Raw genomic sequence first — 25511 nt, 5'->3', positions numbered from 1 at the left:
TGTGTCTGTGTGTGTCTATGTGTGCATGTCTGTGTGTTTGTGTGTGTTTGTGTGTGTGTCTGTGTGTATGTCTGTGTGTTTGTTTGTGCCTGTCTGTCTGTGTCTGTGTGTTACAGTGAGAATAAAAGCTCATATACACCATTTTATAATAACTGCAACTCTAGTGACTAAGGTTGAGTTTTCTTTTAATTAGCCATGTACCATCAAAGACGTAATATACTTATGTCGAGGGGACTTAGATGTCCTATTTGCTTTGTAATTGAGTATCACCAAGGTGAGAAGGCGGCATCGAAGGCTGTGATTTCCTGTTTCTAGGGTTAGAATTTCGTCATTTAGGGATGGTTGGTGGGAAGGTGACACACCAGGAGTGAGAACAGCCGAACACTTGCTGAGTTCTTCCCAAGTAATGAACAGAGCCTACAAAGAAAATTAAGGAACATCAGAGAGGACAGGCACCACGTGCTGTGGAAACTGAGACACTGTGAACACAGATGTAGCATGCATGGATACCAGGAAAAGAGAAGGACATTCAAGAGGAGACTCCGAGGTTAAAGGACACAGTCCACAGGATAAGCTGAGCAGAATGCATATAGAGAAGTTGCCTTGGGATTGGGCTGTCAGAGGATAGATGGGGGAAGGGGGAGGGTAATAGGCCTCCTGGTAAGAGGCCAGGGGATTTAAATGAAAAGGAAGAAATTAGGGGGTGGGGGGAGGACAAGAGTGGACTTCTGTATCAGGAAGTTTAGATCCTGGGACATAGCTCTGTTAGCAGCATACTGCTCTAGCATACACAAAGCCCAGCCTTCCGTCTCCAGGACCACATAAAATGGGGCATGGTGGCACACAGGATCCTAGGACTCTGGAGGTAGAGGCAGGAGAATCAGAGGATTAAGGGCGTATTCCAGTTCTAGTTCAGCCTGGGTTAGAGACTGTCTAAGCTCAAAGCCCAGAAGAAGGGCTGGAGAGAGGTGTGGTCGTTAAAGGCTAGCTCATAATTAAAACCTAAGGAAGAACAAACAGATGGATAGTGAATCCTCAAGGAATTTATCACACAGTAAGTGACAAGTATATTTAAAAAGTAAAACCTTGTTGAGATGGAACCCTTAGGATGTAAGTTTCATAAGGAGCCATTGTCTCAGGTGGCCTAGGATTCAACTTTTAAAATGCCAAAGCTCTCCTGTGTACATGTATGAAATTCTTTGTCTGTCTGTCTGTCTGTCTGTCTATCTGTGTGTCTCTCTGTCTCTCTTTCTCTCTGTGTCTCTCTGTCTCTCTGTCTCTGTCTCTCTCTCTCTCTCTCTCTCTCTCTCTCTCTGTGTATGTGTGTGTGTGTGTGTGTGTGTGTGTGTGTGTACATACAAAAATAATTTTTTGAGGCTAACTCTGACCATTTAAAAATAGTAGAAATGCCAGGCGAGAAGGTACATGCCTGTGATCCCGGTATCTCAGAGGCTGAGGCAGTAGAACTGTAGCCTGTAGCACAAGACTCTGTCCCCAAAAACTAACAGTGAAAAACCCAAAGTCATGAGTAGCGTGGAGCTGTCCCCCTGCCTCTGTGCTTTTCTGACTGATCTTGACCTGGTCCCCAGCCATTTCTTCGGACTGCCAGACCCAATCAGGCTTGTTTGCCTCATGACCAGCTAGCCATTAAGAGCCATGTCTGGGCTTGTCAGAACTTCCTTTCCTGACTTTTAAAATATGCATGTGCCATTTCTTGTCAGCCATGTTTTCCCAATTCACCATGCCCATGCTTCCTCTCCTCTCAGGCTGGTTTAAGGCATATTAAACTCTAATGAAAGAATATCTGAGTCAGTAGATTTTTTTCTTCCTTTCTTGAGACAGCATTTCTCTGTGTAGCCCTGGCTGTCCTGGAGCTTACTTTGTAGTCCAGGATACTCTCAAACTCAAAGATCCACCTGCCTCTGCCTCAAACGCTTGGATTAACAGTGTGCGCCCCCACCATCATCAGTGAAGTTTCAGAATCTTCAAAGTTAAGGTCCAGAGATGGTCAATCACTGGGTAGATAAATGTCACCTGAATGTTGCTGGTGGCAACACTATTACTACTCTGGTTACATTTTACATATACAATATAGTATAAAACCAAGAATGACCTCAGACAAGCCCCTTAGGAGCTTCTGTGAGTCTGGAGTGTGCTGTACAGTGTGGGATTGAGTTATTCATATATATGTTCATAGTACACACACACACACGCACACACACACACACATATATATATATATATTCCTAGTTCTTCAGCCTAAAACCTCCTTGGATGCCATTGTCTTTTTTTAATATTTATTTTATTTGTATGTATATAGACATTTTGCCTATGTAAATGTTTATGTATCACTTGCCTGCTTGGTGCCCACAGAGGTCATGAGAGGGGATCAGATCCCCTGGAACTGGAGTTACAGATGGTGTAAACCACCATGTGGGTGCTGGGAACTCAACCTGAGTCCTCCTCGAAAGCAACAAGTGCTCCTAAGCAGATTCTCTGAACCGTCTCTCTAGTCCTCTATTTCTTGATCACAAGAAGAGACTTACTACTGTTTGCTCAGGTGTAACAGATTCTTTACCAAGCCAATACTCCTCTCAATGGAGTTAGAAAAAGAAGGTGTCTCTCCCACCCACGAGCCTCCCATGAACGGGAAGGAGACATTCATTTGTATTAAATGCAATGTGGTATCTAACCCACGATGTTGGCCACCAGGGCTATAGGAATAGACTTAATTCTTAGAAGCTGTACAGCTTGCAATGTCCCCAGCCCTGATGGGTCACTGCAGCTCTCGTTCTTCAAATAAAGTCTGTTTTGACCTGAGCACTTGTACATTCTTGGGAGGTCTGGAGCCACACGGAGAGGCATCTGTCCCGTGAGATTCCAAAGGTAATGCTGAGGTGCTCTGAGCAGGACAAAGGTCATGAGCGCCTTGTAAAAGCTCCGTTGTCAAGCTTCCCAGAGGCCTTACAGAGGTGACACTTAGTTTCCTGGTGATTTATCAGAATCTGAGTCTTAGTTGTTTAGGTTCCAAATGTGATTTCATCACAGTACAAATAACAGATTCATTATCCGACCCAGGCTTACCTGAACCAAGCTTACAAACCCCAGAGTGCTAGCTGACGTTTATACAGAGAAATGTAGCTGACTGATACTTTCAAAGCACAAAGGATAGCATATTCTTTCCTGGTAGGCAAGCCTACACAGGGAGACAGATCATAATCAGGTTATTTGGCGAATGTGAATTCAGAAAAAAAAAAAGAAAAGATGAATCACTTGTTTCCTGGCAAAGGCTTAGAAAATAATCCACCCCACACTAAGTCCAACCCTGCTGGACTTCTTTGAAGTCCCTTAGCTAAGACTGCACAGACCGATCGTTGAGGAGGAGGAACCTTCCAGAGTTTTATTTCATTTTTATGTCTCACACCTAAATGAAGTCCATGGCCACAAATCACCCCTCACGTTGCAGTTTCTTCTCTAGATGGTAGCCTTTCTGCTAGTTCAGGATCGCCCCTTTCCTTCAAGTTTACAGTGTAAATCTCCATGAAAGTGACCCCTCACTGTCCTGACATGAGCTATAGGAAGTGGAACATCAATAAAGGCGTATAGGGAAACTCACCCACCGCAGGACTTATCCTTCACTCACACCCGCCTACCCTTCGTCCCCGTGTTATTTTCCTATACCACATGTGGTCTTTTTTAACACTTTCCTTTAAACATCTGAACCTATTTTTTTTTTCAAGAAGGTTTAACAGAACCATTCATGTAAAACAAACCACGACCCTTTGATGCAGAAGGAAGAGAATCCTAAAACAATAAACATATTGACGACAGAAGTTTCGGGTTTTTTTTATTTTTCCCTCGTGTACTTATTTAGCCAAATACTGTCCGTCACGGAAGACTGGGTCTGTGTGGATCTTTGTTAAAGATACAATAACACCAGACTGGGATTTGTCTAGATCCACTGCAATAAATAACTTCTAGAGAGGTTGAGTGGTGGGATGATATTGGAGGCCATTTGATGTGGTAGCTTGTTCATCCACCACCCAAAAAGCACATCAGGCCTCGTACATTTGTGAAGAAGATGACTCTTGCTGTAGTAGTAGTAGAAGAAGTTGTTGTTGTTATAGTTGTTAATTGTAAAGGTAATTGGAAGATGTATTGACCATAGTGATGCTTCCTTTCCGGTCTCTCTGGCCCTTGTCCCTGCCCTTGCCGTTCTGATGGTCTTTTCCCTGGTTTTTTCCTACACAGGTACACACTGGCAGCTCAGGACCTGGTGATGCGTGCCCGAGGCGTCCTGAAGGACAGAGGATGGCGGATATCGAATGACCGACTGGGCTCAGGAGATGACATTTCTGTATATGTCATTCCTTTAATACATGGAAACAAACTGTCATGAAAGTGACCCAGGGGACTAGGAAGACAGAAGGGAAGAAAACTGGGGTGCCTCCGAGCAGGGCGGGACCGGGGAGTGCCTGGGCTGGATTCCAGGTGATGCAGATTTTTCCCAGCCCAGATGGGGAGTTTGCTGCCAAAAGGCCTCTGGCTTTGCTTCAAGGCGACCCTTAGGTTTCCATTTCTTCTTTGGTAACAGGTCTGGACACTGAATAAGACCAAAACACAAAGCCTGCTACTGAGTGTTATATTTCTCTTGGTTTCTATTGTAGGGCTCCTAGGTGGTCATTGCCTATTTGGGGCACAGGCATACATTTATTTATTTTATCTAGAATAGCAGGGACAGCCATTTCAGGTATAACTGGTAAAAGACTCCTCAGCCTGTCAAGCTGCCAGCATCTCTCCAGGAGAAGAGCCACATTGAAAAGTTGAGGACCATGCCTCAGAATGTCTGAGCAGTCATCTTTATTGTACGTTCCAGTTATTTCAGGGATCCTGCCTGTCCTGTCTTATTCCCGATGCTTTCCTGCCCCCCTCGGTTTCTCTATATTCTTTTGTGGTAATGGTGGAGTGAGGCAGAGACTTTGTGGTTTGTTTTTTTTTTTTTTTGAACACTCCTCCCATCCTTCCCATTTCCCTCCACCGGGACTTTCCAAATTGTCGATGGACAGTTTTCAGATCAGAGACTAGCTCAATCTGGCTAATCTCATGTTCTGTGCCCCATACAGGCATATAGTTTTGTCCAGAGCATTGTCCCAGGTGACAGTTTGTCTTTGTTGTGTAACGTTTACCCCCCAGGGTGTATTTTCTCCCCAAATAGACATGTTTGCTTCAAAATGTGGGTGTTTCGTTGGACCAACAGTTCCTGTGTTTTCTCTAAGGTCCCTCTGTGTGTCTGGAGGTTCTGTTGTGAGAGGCTGGGTTTTCATTCCTGAAACGCGTGTTTGCTCCCCCACCTTCTGTGTCCTGGAGACACATAGGGAGCAGCATCCACTGCCGCAGCTTCTCGCGTTCTTGTATCCATCAGTTAACCATGCTTCAGTAGGGAAGAGTGCGGGATTCAGGCTCCTTGGTTGATGACTGTTCTCCAGGCCACGCCACAGGAGGTTTGAGTGTCACAGCTCAGCTAAGCAATAGCTACTCTTCCTGTCACCTTTGTGCAAGGGTAACTGGGATGACACTTGAATAAAAGTGAATTTGAATTGCAGTGGGTCATCGTGATGCCCCCCTGGTCCTCAAGGGAATCACATTGTAGAAACCTAAGAGCTGAGACCCTCCTTCCTACTACTCACCCACTGGTGTGCATGCCTAGTGGCAAGCACATGGGTACGTGGGCGTAGTGCCTCCTGCTTCCTTGCAGGGAAGAACAGCACAGTCTGTTTAAAAATCACCTGTCTCTTGGGCAGGCTGCTGCTCTGCCCAGGAGCCTTCAGGGCAGCATCCAGTTGCTCAGTCCTGTTCCTTCCGGGATATCAGCTTTCTGACAACTTGGTGTAAATTCAGACATTTCCAACCCAAGAAAGGAACCAATGGTGTCGTTTCCCCTAAGATGCTGGAGAGGCAATCCCAGCTCTGTGTTTATGAGAATTCCTTCCCAGGGGAGAGGGAGGGGCACTTCCTCCAGGCTGGTAAGCCATCCACATTCCTAGAATTGTAGATATTTTTCTTAGGAAAGGCCTGGTGCCATTCCCACTCAGGAACAAAGTCACCCCACTGTGTAGAGCCAGGGCCCAGCCTGGCAGGCGACATACTGTGAGTGTGTGCCAACTCATTGCCTGAAGACTGGGCTGTGGCTGTGTCAGAAACATGGTCATCTGACCCTGTATGCCTCTCCTTCAGGAAGTCATCACCCACCCCAGACACCTCTGTGAGGAGTGTTCTGTGACAACCATTTGCTTCCCGAGCAGTATAGGATGCTGTAGAAAACTGTTGAGGCAAGCTACAGCATCGCGGTCCTCTTCCCACCTGTGCCCAGTTCTCAAAGTCACGAGCAAACAGGAAACTTGAGAAGGTTCTACAATCTACAGAGGACCTGAGCCGCCATTTTGGGGGAGCATTTCTGGGTTCCCGATGCCTTTCCTATTTTTGCTTTTCTGATCTCCCTGAATCTCACCCTGACCTTCTTCGACCACATTGAATCCACCAGAGTCAGAATTGGAGTGTAAATATCTTGTGGGTGCCGTGACAACATTCTCCCAATTCATTTACTGTCAAGCTACATATCAGCAAAACCAAACCAAACCTGAAAAACCCAAATTCAAATTATCCTAAAACCTGGAGTCCTGCTGGTTTTAGTTGGAAAGGTATCCAGGAGTTCTCTTCATGAGGCCGCTGTGTGGAAAGGTATCAGTCACAGGCTAAAGCCCTGTTTGTGTTGGGGGGTGGGGGGTGGGAGGAAGACTACAAATGAAGTGAATAAATCAAGAGGCGGAAAGTGATTTGTTAACGCCCATGACAGATCCCCCCAGCACTGATATTGCTCTGTGCTTTGGGCTTAACTTTGTGTGCGCTTCATTGTTCCCCCAGACTCCAAATCACCCCATCCCAGAACAAGATGGGTCTATGTAGCAAGTTGGCCCGTGGAGGATTCCTAGGAAGGCCAAAGGAGCACACACTCAGAATTCTGCAAAATTTATTTCACTGCATTTTTAGAAACCATGTATGTCTGACTTCCAGCCGGACCTGTTTGCCCTAATCGCCTCAGAGGAAAGCCTTGTGTAATGAAAAGCATTTGACTTCCTAGTCAGGTCTCTATGGGCGTCTTGGGGGTTGTGTGGCTACTTCCTTTAATGAAAGGCTCCCTCAACCCTAAATCTCCTTGCTCAGCCAGCGCCTGCTCTTCTGACTGGTGGCACTTTCCTGAGGAGTGTGAACCCTGGTCTTCCTAAGTGACAGCTAAAGCTTTATTCCTCTAACACCACCAGGCAGCAGGCAGAGATGCAGGAGGGGCCTGCTGGGGTTGTGTATGGTCAGCGGCTGTCCTTTGTGACCGGGAAGGAGGGTGACAAGTTGGGTTGGACCAATAGGCAGCTGTCTGACTGGGACCAGCCGGAGAAGTCAGTGTTTTGGCTATTTTTCACAGTATTCCGATTTGGAGGATTTGGAATGCTGAAATTTTTAAATTCTTAGCATCCTACCTCCATGGGGCTAAAGATGAAGCCAGCCATGTCTTCCTACCACTCTCCCCTGAAAGTCTCTTTCTTGAGGGAAATCATGCCCTTAGTTGAGCAAGACTTAGAACCTCAGGAGCCAAATTTCACTCCAGACGTTGGCCGTTTGGACAGCGAGTTCAGTCCTCCCAGGACACTAGTTTGGAATCCTTTTGGGAAAGTACGTTTTGTTTTCCGCTCCCTCCTCCCTCCCCCCCCCCCCACCTCCTTTCTCATCTGCTGTATTTTTGAGGGAGCAAGTGGCCAGTTGCAGATGCTGTTGTGTGCACTCATTCGAAGGTGTCGCCTTTTCTTAAGTGAGCCAGGACCTCTGATGTTTTTCAGAGTACGCTACGCTGTGATGTGATTCTAATTTCAGTGTGTCGGTGCTTCCAGGACAACTAGAGAAAGCAATGAAATTGTCTATGCAAGGAACAAACAGCCTGACCCTACCAGATCTATCGGAGTCGTGGGGCAGTCTTCAGCCACAGGACAGGATTTTGTGTTGGGAGCTCATAGAAGTGAGGGCTTGTGAGCACAGAGAAGTATTACAGCCTGCAGACCACAGCCCACCTCTCTGGACAAACTTCGGGTGCTATGTGGCAATGTGGCATTATGTGCGTGTGTATCTGTGCCTGCGTGCGCTATGTGCGCGTGCGCATGCGCGTGCGCACAGGAACTTTCAGAGGATGCTACGTGAACAGCCTGACTTCTTTTGGGATCCTCGAGGCCCCTGTCAGATGTGAATGCCATTGGAGGAGTACTGTTCTTTCCAATCCACAATGTTATCTGTGTAAATAGCTTTAATATTTCTTTCCCATGTCTTTGGTGAAGTTTTGTTCATGTATCAACCAGGTACGAGGTGACCAAATAAGGCTGTAAATGTATTGTTGTGTTCAGCTGTCGTGTGCTGAAGATGGAGGACCTGGGTCCTCCGTTGCCCCTCTCTCATTAGAAGAGTTTCTTGTGTGTGTGTTTAGCGGGTCCTACCGTTACTTCTTCATTCCTGATTTGCCTCTAATTTTCTTTGTTTCTTTGGAAACCCAGGGAGGCCCCTAGTAAGGATCATTTGTAAGATTATGTATATGATGACCTGGGTTTCCAAAAACTATTCTGCATACAGTGAATTGAGAGGAATCTGCCTGGAAATTGGTTTCCGAACCATGTACCTTTATGCCTCGTGATTGTGAAACATTGACTTTTGTAAACCCCCCAAATGAGAACCTGTTTAGTAAAGGGGATATATTTTGTGTGTTTTGAAATTTAGGTGCAATGTCCCCTGGAAAAAAAATCTCAAGAACTGTATATGCTCAATGACATTTTAAATAAAATACTATATATGTATAGATACATATGTATATAGGAAATCTTTAACAAAATGGTTTTTTTTTTTTACTTTTGTCTTCGAATTCATTGTGCAGTTTCTTCTTGATGAGTGGTAAGAGGGTATCGTGAATTATGGTGAGGTCGTCTCCTGTTGAGCACAGACTCAAAAATCAAATTCAAATCAAATTCTTCACAGGGGTGGTAGTGAAGGCTCATAGATTCCAACCCTGCCACAAGGCAAGGTTCTGTGGATGGAAAGTACAATCACACAAGAAGTTTTTAGAGGGGAAAAATTATTCCTAAGAGTAATGTTTTACCGATTTGAGAATTCCATACAATATATTTTAATCTTTTCACCCCCCACCCCTCCCATATCTCCACTCTCCACCTCCACACAGAACTTTGTGTCTTTTATTCTCTTACTTTCTTTTATAAACCCGATTTGTACTTCTCATACGGTCCCGGGTGTGGGGCCATCCACTGAAGCGTGGTTAATCTGTCATTGGCCACAACCTTTAAGGAAAACTGACTCTTCCTCCCTCAGAAACCCTCAGCTATTCATAGCTCCTTAGTTAGGGGTCAGGGGCTTGCAAACCCCTTCCTCCTCCGTGCTAGTATGTCGCCAGCTTATTCTTGTCCATGGAGCCACAGCTGCTGTGAGCTTATGAACACAGTCTTCTGGACATGTTCAGAAGAAGTGGTTTAGATCCAATCCTCTCTGACACCTGCTTCTTCTGATATCTCTGCTCCCTCTTCCATGTTGGTCCCTTGGGAAGGGCTTGAGACACTGATGCCTCATTGGTGGCTGAGCACCCAAGAGGTGTTCTTACCTGAAGACAGAATTAAGAGTCCCTTTAACCATCAAAGCCCCCCAAGTGTTCACAAAGACTTAAAGCTGGGCATAAGGGTCCATCCCTGTATCCCAGCCCAGGATGGAACTGATCAGGAGTTAAAGATCGTCCTCAGCTACGTGACATGTTTGACTAGCCAGAGCTACATAAAGCTCTCTTTTTAAACAAAAATAACTTGTAAGCTGTTCCATCTTATAAAGAAACTTTGACAGGTGGGGTAAAACGTGGAAGAACATCAATTCTGTTCAGTTTTGTTTTTTTGTTTTTGTTTTTGTTTTTGTTTTGTTTGTTTGTTTGTTTGGTTTTTCGAGACAGGGTTTCTCTGTGTAGCCCTGGCTGTCCTGGAACCCACTCTGTAGACCAGGCTAGGCTCGAACTCTCGAACTCAGAAATCCGCCTGCCTCTGCCTCCCAAGTGCTGGGATTAAAGGCGTGCGCCACCACCACCCGGCTCTGTTCAGTTTTAGAATCCAAGAAGTTAACGATAATCTAAAAAGTATTAACAAGGCGTTAATCTGCTGAGGGTGTTTAACCAAGACCCCATTGGATGTCTGAAGATAACACATAGCACTGAACTCTGGAATACATTCTTCCTTATGTACATATTTGGAAAAGAGATTAGTTTGCAAATTAAGAAAAACCGGATGTGGCGGATCATTTTCAATTCTGGTATTTATGAGGCTAAGACAGGATAATCACAGGTTCTAGGCCAGTCTCAACTATGCAGCAAGACTCTGTCTCAGAATGGGGTGGAGTGGGGGCTGGAGAGATGGGTCTATGAAGTGAAATACCACACAAGCATGAATACTTAGATTCAAATTCTCAGACTCCATATGGAAACACATCCAGTAGCATGAGCATCTGTGAGCATAGCATGCATGCAGAGAGATGGGAGGCAGAGGAAGGAGACTCCCCAGAGGCCTGTGGGCTATGCACAGCAGAAAACCTAGAGACCCTGTCCCAAAGTAGGAAATGATGACACCAGAGCTCATCCGCTGACCCCGTGCTTTAACATATTCATGCCTGCATTCTACACATAAATAACACACATGTCATAAGGGCACGCACAGTCAAGAGCAACAGCAAAATAATAAAATGCAACAATTATTTTCAAAAAGTAAATAGAAGTTATGAATTGCCCACTGTTATGAATGTAATTTTTCATTTAATGTTTTTGGGCCATTTTTTTATATTCATTTTTTTAAATAATATTTCAGGTTAATTGCAGGTAACTGCAACTGTGGAAGGCAAAACTCTGGATAAAGAGACGCTATTGTATTAACTCACAAAAGAAAATTTATTTCGTTTTTTTTTGTGTTTTCTTTTTTTTTTTTCTTTTTTTGAGAGGGGAACTTGTGTAGCCAAGGCTGGTCTTCAACTTGCTACATAGCAGAGGATGAGAACTCCTGATGTGCCTACTGGCATGCAACACTATGCATGGCAGGTGAGAGGAAGTGTAGGTTATACAGGTTTTAGTTCAGGAAGAACAGAATTGAAAACAATCCCCAAGATTCTTTTTTTTTTTTTTTAAGGCAAAGTGTTACTATGTATCCTTGGCTAGCCTGGAACTTGCTCTGTAGACCAGACTGGCCTTGAACTCACAGAGATCTGCTTATCTCTGCAGACTAAGGGTATGTGCCACCACCCTTGGATTTGACCATCAGCAGTACTGGAGGGATGAGGAATACGTAAGAGAAAGTAGCCTTAAGAAAATACACTTGTAAGTTAGGAAGCAAGCCTGACATGGAGAAATGGAGGGGCCCATTTATTATAATAACAGAGGTTGCCTGGAACCCAAGCTGGACTCCAGCAAGCGTCCTGTGTGAGTATGTGTTTGCTTCCTACTTCCTGACACTGAAGTGACCATTGGTAAGCCAGGAAAATGGTGATCGACCACTGTAGAATCCTGAACCCAGGAGGAGAAAACAGAGATCTCTTACTTTCTGGTTATGACCAGGCATCTAATAATATTCTTTATAACGGCTGAACTTTACAAGTGCTTCCTTGGTTTCCTGGGTGCTTGATCTGTGGTACTAAGACAATTTTTAAATCATATATGTGGGGTTTGGGTTTTTTTTCCAGATAATTATTGTTAAAAAGTTTTCATCATTTAAAAATCCTTGTCTACAAAGTATTTCAAATGCATTGCTGTGTTCCTTCAATTAAGTGACAGCCGAAGACTGAGCTGCATATCCTAGGCGTTAGTCTACCTTTTGGATGGCTTTTTCTGTCGTTAAGAGTCTTGACGGCTGCTGCATTTTCCACATCTTGTCTTCTGCTTCTGACAAGGCTGTCCAGCCAGCTAACCTCCTTTGCTTTATTGATTCCAATTATGCTACACAAAAAAAGATCCAAAGTGTCACTGAGCAAAAGATGGGGACAGAGTGCCCTTGACTATCTTCCAGGGACTGGGTCTGATCAGCCGGCTGGACCATGGAGTCCAGAGACAAGGTTGTGAGAGGTCAAGGGAGGACCCAGACAACAGCACATCCCTTAAAGGGCACGAAAACAAGCTCTGCTTTAATCTTCAGATTCGTGCTTACAGATCTAGTTACTCTATGGTGAAAGGGGATGTTGTTAGGGGTGGAAGATGTTTGGTAGGGGTGGAAGATGTTGGGTAGGGGTGGAAGATGTTGGGTAGGGATAGAAGATGTTGGGTAGGGGTGGAAGATGTTGGGTAGGGATAGAAGATGTTGAGTAGGGGTGGAAGATGTTGGTTAGGGGTGGCAGAGCAGTTGACCTGAGAGTGAAAGAAATATAAAGTCACAACCATGGAACACGTCACACCATGTCACCACACACCCTCTGCACACTCAGGAAAACAGTGTGCTTAATGACCACATAGCGAATTTAAACCACAGAACTGTAACAAATTGGCATTAATCCTAGCAGTTTCCTATTCATCATCACTTCACAGTGTTTGATTAGCAAGGAAAAGAAAATAGGAGAGATTTTTTGGAAGAATTGTGAGATCTTAGCTCATTTTCCAGATTTGGGGGGTGGGGGGGGAACCAATCAAACAAAAACTCAAGTTTTTCCATTTCTTATAAACCTTAAACTCAAGTTAGAGAGCATCTGGCCAGCCTGCCAGATGTACAATAAAAGAAGGGAAAATTGCCAGGTGTGGTGGTGTACACCTTTAACCCCAGCACTCAGGAGGAAGGCAGGTGGATCTCTGAGTTCAAAGCCAGCCTGGTCTGTAGAGTGAATTCCAGGACAGCCAGGGCTACATAGAGAAACTCTGTCTTGAAAAACAAAACAAAAACACCGGAAAAACAAAAAGAAAAAAATTGACAATACGATTGTTACAAAATAAATATTTTCATTGGTATTATATATTAAAACACGACGCAGATAGACTCACATCTTTAAAGGTGAAACCATTATACTGTTTTTCTCTGGGAATTGCTTCAGAGCATCTGAGAGGAGAAGGCTGGATGTGTTTACAGATGAAACAAGATTGCAAGATTGGCCATGCTAAAGAAAGCTCCACAAACTGGATATGAAATGACGACTACATGTTTTTCATGTCTTTTCTGGAGTACCATCTGCCAGGCCCACCCAATGATTATTTAGTTATTAGGCTATGGGCTAGCAAGCTTCTTCTGTAATGGGCCTATTAATTAATATTTTAGGATTTGGGGCCATTTGGACTCTGCCACCACAGCTCAGATCAGCTGTCATTACTCAAAGGCTGTTGTGAAGTTCTGAGACAGGTGTTGGCAGCAAGGGTTTAGAAAATCAAGCTTTAGACCTGTCAGAAAGAATTGCCTTGTGAACGTACAGCTCAATCTTGACTATGAGACAAATGAAGTCAAACGTATTAATAAACGTTCATGGCTAATGCGGAGGAAAAGTCAGGTAGATCCATACTCGTTTATCGTGTTTTATTGAGTTATACATGAAGTAACTTATAAATGTGTTAGTTTTTGCTCCTAAGACTGCCCTCCAATCAGCTTTCATCTATACTGGTAGTTGATGAGCCAGGGTGATGATTTTATGATAACATTTCTTCCACACTAACACAGCTCCATCGTACAATCTGCTACCATTTGTATATTTTTTTTTTCTAACTTAGAACAAATAAAGTAACTGTTTGTATCACATTTTTGCTACAAAACCAAAAGAAGCATGTACATCCTTACTATTCTTTATACTTTGTTCTGCACGGTTGATTTTTTGTTGTTGTTGTTGTTGTTCTTCCTAGGCAAAAGTTCCTGCCTTCTTCAAATGAATAATGACTATGTTCCCTTGTAGTCAGAGAACAGGCTGTATATGATTTCAGCCCTTTAAGTGGGAGTTTATTTAATGGCCTGTTGTGTGATCTATCCTGGAGAAGGTTCCCTGTGCATTATGGGATGTATATGTGTAAAGTCTTCCATACATCGGTTAGATTTGCTTAGCATATCGTTCAGGTTTTCTGTGTCTTTGTGAACCTTCTACCTGTGTGTTTTATCCACGGTTGGAAGGAGGATGTTAAATCACTCTTAAATGGCCTACATACCTCTTCGCCTCCATAAGATTTTGTTTCATGAATTTTGGAGTTTGGTTCCTGTGAAGAATGCATATGTTTATAATTGTTGTTTTCCTCATGGACTGATCCCGCATCTCTTTATTTCCATTAACATGTTTTGTCTAAAGGCTATTTCATCCCATGTCTGTACAGTTGCCTCTGCTTGAATCTCCTTGTCCTGTCCTATCCCCACTCATTCACTTCCAGCTTGCTTGTAGTTCTTATTCTAAGTATGCCTTGAGAGAGAACTCTAATTGTATGGTGGGTTTTTTTTTTTATTCATGATGCCAATCTCTGTCTTGAAAAATTTTTATTTTATGTGTGTATATTTTGCCTACATATATGTGATATATATATATATATATATATATATATGTATGTGTGTGTATGTACTCATATACATATATATGCATATATATACGTATATATATGTATATATATATATGCACCACACTGTGTCTGGTGCCTGCAAAGAGGGCATCACATCCCCTGGAACTAGAATTATGGATGGTTGTGAGCTGCCTTGTAGGTGCTGGGAACTGAAGAGCTCTTGACTGCTGAGCTAGCTCTTCAGCCCAGTCTCTGCCATTTAATTAGAATGTTTAGTCCAAGTATGTTTATTGTAATTACTGACAAGATCAGATTTCCTGGGTGCTTGATGTCAGTTGGTTCTAGTGTGCCTGCTTAGTATAGAGACCCTAGTATCTGTCTAGCACCTCCTGTATAAATGGGTTTATGTTCTCCATTTCAATGTTTGTTTTCTAGGTCTTTGTTTCCTCTCTGTTTTTCTATTACTGACTTTTTGTTTATAAAATAAACTTTAAAGCATCATTAAAATTTCTTGTTTCTTTCTTGCTTGAGTTCTCCTCTCATATGTTGCCTTCAGGGTACAGTTAACATCTTAACTTAAAGCATTATAATTTGAATTGCTAGGAAATTAGTTTCATTAGTGTGAGAATCAGTATGTCCTCTGATTATTCAGTTCTCCAGTATGTCCTCCCACTATTCAGTGCAGTATGTCCTCCCAATCTTAAGTGCTCCAGTATATCCTCCCAGTCTTCAGTGCTCCAGTATGTCCTTCTATTCTTCTACCTCTTTGTTATTTTTGTCATACAAATTTCATATCTCTATGATGTATATCAACACTTGAGTAATTATTATTTTACACAGTTATTGTTTAAATTATGTGGGAGAATCCTTACTATTTAATTCACTGGAGTTTATTTCTACATGGAGCTCTGGGTTGCTGTCTAGTTTTTTTTTCTTTTCATTCAGCCTGTACATCCTTTCAGAAGTCCTGTAAATTAAATCCTATAAGGAAAGGATGCATCATGGTGTGTGGTAGTGGGTCGAGCAAGATTTTAGTCCCAGCACCCGGGAGGCAGAAGCAGGCAGATCTTTGAGTTCAAGGTCAGCCTGGTCTACAGAGTGAGTTCCAGGACAGCCAAGGCAACACAGGAAAAACCCCTGTCTTGAAATAAAACAAATCAACCAAGATGGAAAGCATCAATTGTTTGAGAATATCTTCATTTTCCTTGTTTGAGGGTAAAGGGTTTCTCTAAGTGATCTAAGCTTGTCTCGAACTTGTGATTCTCCTGCCTCACCCTCCCCCATGCCCAGCTTCTCCTTCACTTCGGAAAGAGTTTTGCTGGGTATGGAATTCATGGTGAACAGGTTTGTTTGTTTGTTTGTTTTCTCCCTTCAGCATTTTTAATACGTCACCTCCTTGCTTCTTAGTCTCCATGGTTTCTGATAAGTCTGTGGTTAGTCTTCCTGAGAGTATCTCCTGTACAGTGAGCCACCTCTCTCTCTAACAGCTTTTAAGAGATTGAGTAGGTACGGGTCCCTCTCATGCATCCTGCACAGACCTTATTGAATTTCTTGGATGTGTGAAGTTTTCCATTACATTCAGCGCTGTGGTGGGCAACATACAGTTCTGGTTTAGCCTTCTCTCTCTGGCTATGTAGAGCGAGGAGATCAATCAGAGATGTACCATTGGGGCCTTCCCAGTTCTTTACTGGGAACGCTGCCTGGTACATTCTTGAAGGCATTTAAACTTCCAGTAACATGTTGATGCTTTTTCAAAGCCCTGGATGAATATCTCATTCCAAGGTTCTTCCTTTTCTGGGGTTTTTGTTTGTTTGCTTTTGTCAGACTCTTTATTCTCCATTGTGATGTTCTCAGAATACCTATGATGTTAAACAGCCATTGCTGGTTATTTATTTATTTATTTATTTATTTATTTATTTATTTAGTAATGTCCTACCGTCAGTGCTGTGTGCACAAAGATCAAGTAAAAACACTCCCAAGAACAAGAACTTGTAGAACTTCCAGATAGCCCGATTGGTAACACTTCTCTGGGCATTGAGCTTAGGGGAGAACTACAGAGCTATTCTGCCTCTCTGGTGGCTGGTCATCTGCTGGTCCTCAGAGGGGCCATGACTGCGAGACTGCTGGTGTTCGAGGCTGCCACTGATCTGGAGAGGAAAGAAGCTGCAAAGGTTAAAAAAAAAAAAGTCTCATCAGTTTCCCCTAACCCCTACCCTTCCCCCCTGCAGAGATTCAGTTATTCTTCCCTTCCTGCAGAGATTCAGTTATTCTTCCTAGATATACATTCCCAGAACCGTTGCAACTCTTCGATTAAGTCCCAGATGCTAAAGAAGTTGGTCTTGACCGACTTGGCCAGTATTCTCTTTGCTTGAGTGAAAGAATGGGTTTTCAGAGGTGTGTGCTAACATTTTATAAGTGCCTCTCCAAATGAGGGAAAAAAAACAATCATGCCAGCACAGCCAGGGTAGTAGCCTGGTTGGTAGAGTGCTTACGTAACAAACGTAACAAACGTGAGGCTGTGGGTTAAATCCTAGCACCGCATAAACAGGATTGGATGAGGGAAGCAGCTAACCACTGTCAGGAAAGTTTAACGGGCCATCCTAGTTGGAGCCTACAAGACTGTAGGGCTGGGAGGTCTACAGACTGTGAAGGTGACTGTGGAGGCCCAGCTCAAGAGGTTTCAGAGTGAAACAACTAGGCGAAGAGGCCATTCTTGTGATCTTTCGGCAAAGATTGTAACTGCTTTCTGCTCTTGTCCTAAGGATTTTTTCTGGGGCTAAATTTTAAAAATATCACACTAATTTCTTTGGCAGAGGAGATCTCAAGATAACCTAATATCGTCTCTGTCTAATATAGCATCAGAAGCTGTTTACAGCGAGCCTGAGTCTAGCGATGACGTCATCCACTGGCGACAAGGGGCCCGCCTGCATCTGTTGCTATGGCAAACGTTGCACACACCCTACACAGGTAGCGTTACCCGCATCACCTGCCAGCCTCTGAACTCAGTGATGACATCATCCCTAGGCGACAAGGACCCGCCTGAGCCTGTTACCATGGCAACCATTGCACCCTCCCTTCACTGGTTATCTGCATAACCTGTGTGCATCACCACCTATGTTACCTAAGTCATGGCCCGAATAAAAGACAGGAACCCCAACCCATGGCTCTCTTTCTCTTCCTCACTTCTTCTCCTCTTTCAATAAAGACTCCCAAAAGTGAGAACTGGGCTGGCTTGGCGTGATCTGTCCAGGAATATGCCGCTTACAACTAACAGTCTCTCTCACGTGGTTGTCAACAGACACATTTACGCAAGTCTACAATGAAAAAGAGCAGATGGGGCAGAAAGAAATGTGAAATGTATAGCTTGGAGGGAGAAGGGGAGCACGGGGGAGTCCATCATCGGAGCCAAGAGATAAGAAAGATAAAGAGATAAGAATATTAAGGAGAGGTCTGACCCTCGATAGAATAAGCTTACAACTTGTGCTTCTCAAAAGTAACCACAAAACAAAGATGCTACGAATGTGATTGCCAGGGTTTCCTCCAAGTTGGTAGCCTAACTTGGCCACATGGCATTGGCTTTAACGTTACGCAGGATACAGGAGTAGACAGGTTATGGAATCTTTCTCCCTGGTGATGAAGAGTCACGGAGGCCCCAAGTGTGGTATGGAAGTTCCTGGGGTATGGAGTACATAACTCCAAGATGTTTGAAGTTCTAGAATCATTGAATATCTGTCGAGAAGAACTGCACACGCCGGGCGGTGGTGGCACACGCCTTTAATCCCAGCACTTGGGAGGCAGGTGGATTTCTGAGTTTGAGGCCAGCCTGGTCTACAGAGTGAGTTCCAGGACAGCCAGGGCTACACAGAGAAACCCTGTCTCGAAAAACCAAAAAAAAAAAAAGAAAGAAAGAAAGAGAGAGAGAGAGAGAGAGAGAGAGGGAGGAAGAAAGAAAGAAAGAAAGAAAGAAAGAAAGAAAGAAAGAAAGAAAGAAAGAAAGAAAAGAACTGCACACAGAGACTAGAACCCGGCCCAAAGAGAGAATGGTGTTTCAGGCAGCAAATCCAGAAGCACAGAGTTATTTAAGCTTTCTGACACTGGACATGTCACTGCGGGATTTGGTGTTTGCCCTGCTAGGTTTCTGTCTTGCTTTGGTTCAGGATTTCCTCACCATGCCTCCTGTTCCTCTCTTCCGGAATGGCCATGAATGGTCTGTGTCACCGTGTGCTAGAAGCACGATATTTGCTTTTCGATTTTATCGGAGGTTACATTTCAGAGATCGACTTAAGTCTCAGAAGATATTTTGGACCTGGAAACTCTGAAAGACAACGGGGACTTCTGAAATTGGACTGAAAGCATCTTTATGTGGCTGCAAGTTTATAGGAGCCAGGAAGTGGAGCGCGGTGGTTTGAATAAGAATGGCCCCAGTAGCCTCGTGTAGTTGAATGTTTGGTCCACAGTTGGCGTTTCTGTTACCTTGCTTCCTTCTCACTCTGGGGAGGGCTCTGTGTGTGTGTGTGTGTGTGTGTGTGTGTGTGTGTGTGTTGTTCAGGCTGGCCTCCATCTCCTGAGCACAAGTGATTCTCCTGGCCTCACAAGTAGCAGGAGCTACAGGCATGAGCTGCACACTGTACTGGGCTTTACTCTGGTAGCCACTCAGTACTCAGCCAGACCTCTATGCCAGAAACTCCATTATACATACCATAGAGCTGAGTACAGACTAAGTTATGCAGCCTCGGGGGAAGCAAAATGGATGGCGGGCAAACCCCACAGGCATTAGCTATAGTACCTTTACTTCCTATGACCAGTTCAGCAGAAAAGCAAAGAACAGGTAAGGTTTAGCTGACCCACAGGTGAAAATGACAAATCTTCGGAGTCTGGAAGACCAAATGAAATAATGTCTAAATTCTCTTTGAGCCAGGAAGGTGCTTTAAAAAGATCCTATGGTCTTAAGCACTGGACCTGTAATAAAAGAAGCTGTACAAGGTAAATCTTTCACCAGGAGGCCCAGCTGCAGTAGTTATTAGAGAGCCTGAGGTGTCAGGGTAGAGAGTCATCTGGTGCAGCGGTGTCAATACTATGGCTTTTGACGTCTATCTTTATGGGCTCAGCTGATCTGAAGTAAGATGACCATGTCACACGCTAACAGCTGTGTTTCGATGATGTACTTGATCTCTGCCTCTGGGCTCAGGAGAAGAGCGTTAAGTTAATATTTCTCATGACAGAACAAAACTTTCAAGTAATTAAAGAACCCCCAGTCCAACAACATGACAGTCAGCATTCAATTCCTAATAGTGGAGTCCTGGCCCTCTGTATAGTGCTTGGTTCTAGCCCCTGATGGCACACTAAAATCACTTGTGAGTTTTTCAGACAATCATGTTGGGGCTGGGGCCGTTAGCTCAGTTTGTAGAGTGCTTGCCAAATGTCTTGGGGTTTCACTGCTGTGAACAGACACCACAGCCAAGGCAAGTCTTATAAGGACAACATTTAATTGGGGCTGGCTTACAGGTTCAGAGGTTCAGTCCATTATCATCAAGGCGGGAGCATGGCAGCAGCCAGGCAGGCATGGTGCAGGAGGAGCTGAGAGTTCTACATCTTCATCTGAAGGCTGCTAGCAGAATATTTGCTTCCAGGAAGCTAGGATGAGGGTCTTAAAGCCCACACCCAGAGTGACACACCTACTTTAACAAGGTCACACCTTCCAACAGTGTCACTGGCCAAGCATATGCAAACCATCACACCAATCATGTACAAAGCATGGATTCTGTCCCTGGCACTTCATAAACTGGGTTTGGTGGTGGCTGCCTGTAATCCCTGCACTCAGAGTCAAGAGGATTAGAAATGCAAGGTCTACATTGTGAGCCTGAGGCCACCCTTGACTATATGAAGAGGTAAAAAAGAAGAAGGAAGAGGAAGAGGAGGAGGAGGAGGAGGAGGAGGGGGGGGAAAGAAAGAAAGAAAGAAAGAAAGAAAGAAAGAAAGAAAGAAAGAAAGAAAGAAAGAAAGGAAGGAAGGGAAAGGAAAGAAAGTAAACAAGCAGACATTTTGACCTTGACTTTGACCTTTGGCCAGGTCAAAGAAGTGGGGAAGGGCCCAACCATCCATACCTGGTAAGTGCTCTGGGGCCATTGTAGCAGGAGACCCTCTGTGTAAAAACACAAAGGACAAGACTCTAAATGTATCTGGCAGACAAAATTAAAAGGAACTGATCCCTACTGAATTTGAACTATAGATAAAGAATTTTTTTTGTTGCATATTTTTGGAACAAGCTTATACTAATAAGGGTATCTATTCGCCGTTTGCCTAAGATTCAAGTTTAACGGGTATCCCACATTTTATCTGGACACCACAAAAGGACGACGGGGAAGGTTAAATAAAGCTCTATGAACAGATGTCTCTCCCTGTGGCATATCTTGCCTCACGGAACAGGATCACGTAGAACGTAACAAAAAGTGACATTGTGCTAGGCCGGTGCCACTTGTGGGGAGGGTCTAAGCCATGGAAGAGAGACGGGGGCAAAGCACGCTCAGGTGCCTGCCTTTCATTTCCTGCAACCACCACCACCTACCCCACCCCCGACACCCCACCCACACCCCCACACCCCCGTGGCAATGCCCCACATCCTGATGCCTCCCACTACAGAAGTTTACTCTCCACAGCTCTGGCGCAGCTCTGGCGCCAAGGGCAGCAAATTTGGCTCTGGCCTCCCTCGCCTTTTTCTGCCTGTCCCAATCACTCTCTTCATCTCCCCCTGCCCGTGTGTATGTGTTCACACGTGTGTGTATTTCACACGTATGTGCAGGCAGGCAGGCCTGTGCATGTGAAAGCCAGAGAACAGCCTTGGCGGTGTGCTCCACACAAACCATTCTCCTTGGTTTGGAGCCTGGGTCTCTCATAGGCCAGGCCGGGAAATTGCTGAATAGGCAAGAATGCCTGCCCCTGGGGTTGCAGTAAATAAGGTGCCCAGCTCCCTCCCTCTCCCTCCCCCCCCTTCCCTCTCTTTCTCTCCCCCTTCCCCTTCTCCCCACTCTGCTTTGTGGTTGTTACTGTTTTGTTTTTTAACTTTCATGTGGATTCTGGGATTGAACTCATATCCTCACACTTGGAAGGCAAACACTTTAGGACTGAGTTGTCTCCCTAGCGTCTTTGCTGGCGTTCCTTTTTAAATATGAAGGCTGGGGTCAAGTTAGGGCCCACCCCTATGGTATTATTCAATCACTTTATTTATTTGCTTGGTTTGTTGCTGCTACTGTTTGTTATGTTTGAGGGTTTTGTTTGGTTGTTTTTTGTGGGTTTTGGATTTTTTGGGTTTCGTGGGAGTATTTTTTTGTTTGCTTTTGTCTTGTTTTTGTTTTTGAGACAGGGTCTCCATGTGTAGCTCTGGGCTGGTCTTGAACTCACAGAGATCTGCCTGCTTCTGTCTCCTGAGTGCTGGGATCAAAGGTCTAGGCTACCATGCTGGTAATAACTGTTTTCATAGACTCAATCTCCAAATCCAGTCATATTCTCCGATGTCTGTTACAGCAGTTTTGGTGGACACAAACCAGCCTTTAACAGCGCCCCTCTGAGCTGGAATTAGAAGAATAGAGGTAGATTGTCTTTTAGGAAGAAGGCGTCTCACTGGCTCAGCGGGAAAGAGTGGAGGTGTAGGGGTGTAAATTACATTAAGCCAAGCAGAAACCGTGTTAGAAGAAAGTATATGGAATGTATTTTCATATATATGGATGCTGCAGCCCAGCATTCTGTAAGAGCAAATGCTCAGAGATCCCCACCCCAACTTTCTGTGACATGGGGGCGGGGGATGACACAAGAGCAGTCACTAGGAATCACCCTTTTTTGTGATGTCCCCGGGAGGGAGAGATGCACCTGACAGCACCCCACCCCCACCCCCGCCATGTTGAAGTCACTCTTCCAAGAGATTGGTGCAACTGGAAAGAAGAAGGACGGATGACAGGAGAGATGGCAGCTCACAGTGGGGACGTTCCATGCTTCTACTGCGGTGAGATTTCTGGTTTCCTTTGTCCCTTTTAGGAAAAATAAACTCAACTAAACGCACGTGTGATGAGATTACAGGACACGAGTGGGGACGGATCCATATTCATTGCGGGGGGGGGGGGGCAGGGGAAGTTGGCGGGCATGAGTATGCACAGCCAGAGGCCCCAGGTATCCTGGATTGGAGGAGGCTTCCAGAATCTGCAGGCCCAGACGGCCCTGAGTCAGGGCCACAGGAAGCCAGCCCTGGTCTCTCCCTCCGTGAGATGCACCCAGAGACCTGAACCTCAGGGGAAGGCCGGTGAGGAGGGCCTGATCGCTCTTTAGGGTTAGATTATCTAAAGTATAACACTGTGTCGTTCTTCCGGAGCATTTACAAAGAATGTGGCCAGGTATGGTGATCAGGGGTGGGGGATGGAAGCAAGCCCCCAACTACTGACCTTTCCCAGAGTGGCGACAACCCCGCAGCCGTGCTCTGCCCAGTGCTGAGCGGGTGCCGTAGTGGATGCCCTGGCTTCCCTCGCCTTTGTCCAGGGCGTGTCCCGCGTCTGTCCCCTGAGCTCCCCCACCGGCCTCTGGCCGATGCCCCTCGCAGCCATTCCACCGTGAGCGAAAGGTTTCTTAATAAGAGTGTAAATAAAAGTCAGGCTGAAAAATGAGTTTTCCATCTCAGCAATCACCGGCCTAACCTCGGCTGTAAATAGTCTGGCGAAGGCGCCCAGATGGAGTCCCCGTACCTGGGGGATCAGGGCGTCTCTGGGCAGCGCCTGTCAACAGCTGGGGGCAGCGAAGATGAAAGCCACAAGCCTGGGGACACTGCATGAGTCCAGCCCAGCGTTCTGTACGAGCAAATGCTCAGGGACACCCCACCCTCATTTTCTGTGACATCCTGGGGGGGGGGGGCAAGAGCAGTCGCTAGGAATCACCCTGTTCTGCCATGTCCTGGGGTGGGGGGGTGGGGGGGGGGTCGTGCACCCGACAGGTTCCTCTAATTTAACATGATTTATCTGACCACAGAGAAGATAACAAAACAACCTCGAGAAGACTGATTGGCCACCCAGGAGTTGTGCATTTCTGATTGGCCTTATTCATTTAGGCTTGGGCCAGGAAGCAGCCTCAGGGCTGAATCAAGGAAATCAAGTTGGTAACAGGCTCACTGGCGAGTCCTCTGAGACTCACAGGGTCTAGTTTGTGTGAAATGGAAGAAATAATGGGTTGCTGTAAGAAGCCCTGGAGTTGGAGCGGAATGTGCTAGCATGCTGATTCAGCTTCAGAAACAGGCCGAGGAGCTTTTGCCTTGGCTGGGACCGAGTCCCACCTCGTGTGTTTATACAGACCAAAGACACCAAAGCTTGCCAGATAGGAAGGAGGATGGGCACTTTCTTGTTGGTTTGGTTTTTGTTTTGGTAGTGTTTGAACATGAGTGGAAAGCCTAACACATGGCTTAGGAAGGAACCAGGGGACGAGTTAAATATGTTTTGTTTCACAATTTTTATCTGGAAAAGAAATATTTCTTGCTTTTTTGATTTCTGGTCGGACGTCATAACTAGTAGCTGTGAGGAGTTGTTGGATAAGCGCACCAATCCGCCACACTTCACAAGGTCACTGCTTTGTGTCACTGCAGTCATTGTCATTGAAATGTCACCATTGATTGATGCCACTCAGTTCCGTGAATAGATGACGACAGAGGAATATTTGAAGGGGGGGTGTGTTTATTGGGAAATATTTTCATGTCACTGCATTACAAATTGGGTAGAGGTGGGAATGTAATCTAAACAGACCCCATTCATCTATCGTGCTTAGGTGTATGTCGGATTCCAAGGTAGACACTCAGCACTGGGCAACATCCAGATCTAAGCGTTTTTAACGTTGTTTCTCAGGGGAGCCGAAACAAAGCCAGAGAGAGAACTTGGTTGGCTGGGAGAGGGGCAGGTTGGTGTCACATAGGCACCAGCACAGTCGGTTCCTTTATTTATAGCTCTTACCAGGGGGAGAAAAAAATGGACTGGGAGCAGCTGAGTTCCAATTTCTTCTGCTGTCTGAACTGATGAGTGGTCACCCTAAATGCCACTGAGTCAGAGGGTTGTGCCTCTCATTCACTGCCAGGATACTGAAGCTTTGCACCAGGTCTCAGGCCATCAGTAACTGTCCTGCCACTCCCCCGAGGTGGGCGAGAGCGATCTTGCTGGTGGGATCGGCTCAGCGGGGGAGAGGGCTGCCTGTCAGTGCTGACTGGTCTCATCAGATGTCGTTGGAATAGAAACAAAGGTGACCCATTTAGCCGTAGGATAAAAGCAAAGTGGGGCGGAAGGCTCCAGGGTTTACCTCCCAGAACAACAAAACTGGACTTGGAGTCAGGAACAGGGGACCTGTTTGGATCACCAGACACAGTATGTACAAAGGGAACAGATGTCCTATGTCCAGTGCCCTAAATGTGCACCATGTGAGGGTAGGTATAAAGAATGCAGCATGTAGATGTTTGTGAGAGCCGGCGAAGGTTTCCCCATCTGTTGGTCACTGCACGTTGACATGAACAGAGCATGAGTCACGGATGCAGGGGCAGAGCTTGAACATGGAGAGAAGGGAAGGGGATAGGAGGGGATGACAGGAGGGAAGGAAAGTGGATGGGGTGTGGAGAGGAGAGGAACAGGGAGCGGAGGGGAGAAGGAGAGAAGGGAAGAGGAGTGGATGTGAGGGGAAGAAAGAGGAGAGGAAGCTGGGCAGTGGTGGCACACACCTTTAATCCCAGCACTTGGGAGGCAGAGGCAGGTGGATTTCTGAGTTCAAGGCCAGCCTGGTCTACAGAGTGAGTTCCAGGACAGCCAGGGCTACACAGAGAAACCCTGTCTCGAAAAAAACAAACAAAAAAACAAAAACAAAACAAAACAAAAAAACAACCTCAGGAAAGGGAAAGAAGGGGCGGAGGGAGGGAGGGGAGTAATAAAGAAATTAAAAAAAA

The 25511-nt window shown here is 45.3% G+C and overlaps 1 protein-coding gene across 1 annotated transcript in view; it reads left to right on the top strand.

Moving 5' to 3' along the window:
- The window catches only part of Ppm1h (protein phosphatase, Mg2+/Mn2+ dependent 1H), a 268305-nt gene extending 263680 nt beyond the window's left edge, over window positions 1-4625 (top strand). Inside the window, exon 10 of the mRNA XM_028786548.1 lies at window positions 4252-4625. Coding sequence (XP_028642381.1) covers window positions 4252-4399 — 148 coding nt within the window. The 3' untranslated portion in view covers window positions 4400-4625. The remainder of the gene's footprint in view (window positions 1-4251) is intronic.
- The last annotated feature ends 20886 nt before the right edge of the window (window positions 4626-25511 follow it).

Source organism: Grammomys surdaster, unplaced genomic scaffold (genome assembly GCF_004785775.1).
Source record: "Grammomys surdaster isolate TR1022 unplaced genomic scaffold, NIH_TR_1.0 125548, whole genome shotgun sequence".
Lineage (NCBI taxonomy): Eukaryota > Metazoa > Chordata > Mammalia > Rodentia > Muridae > Grammomys > Grammomys surdaster.
Note: the sequence above shows the minus strand (reverse complement) of the source record. Positions and strands in the feature narration are given on the sequence as shown.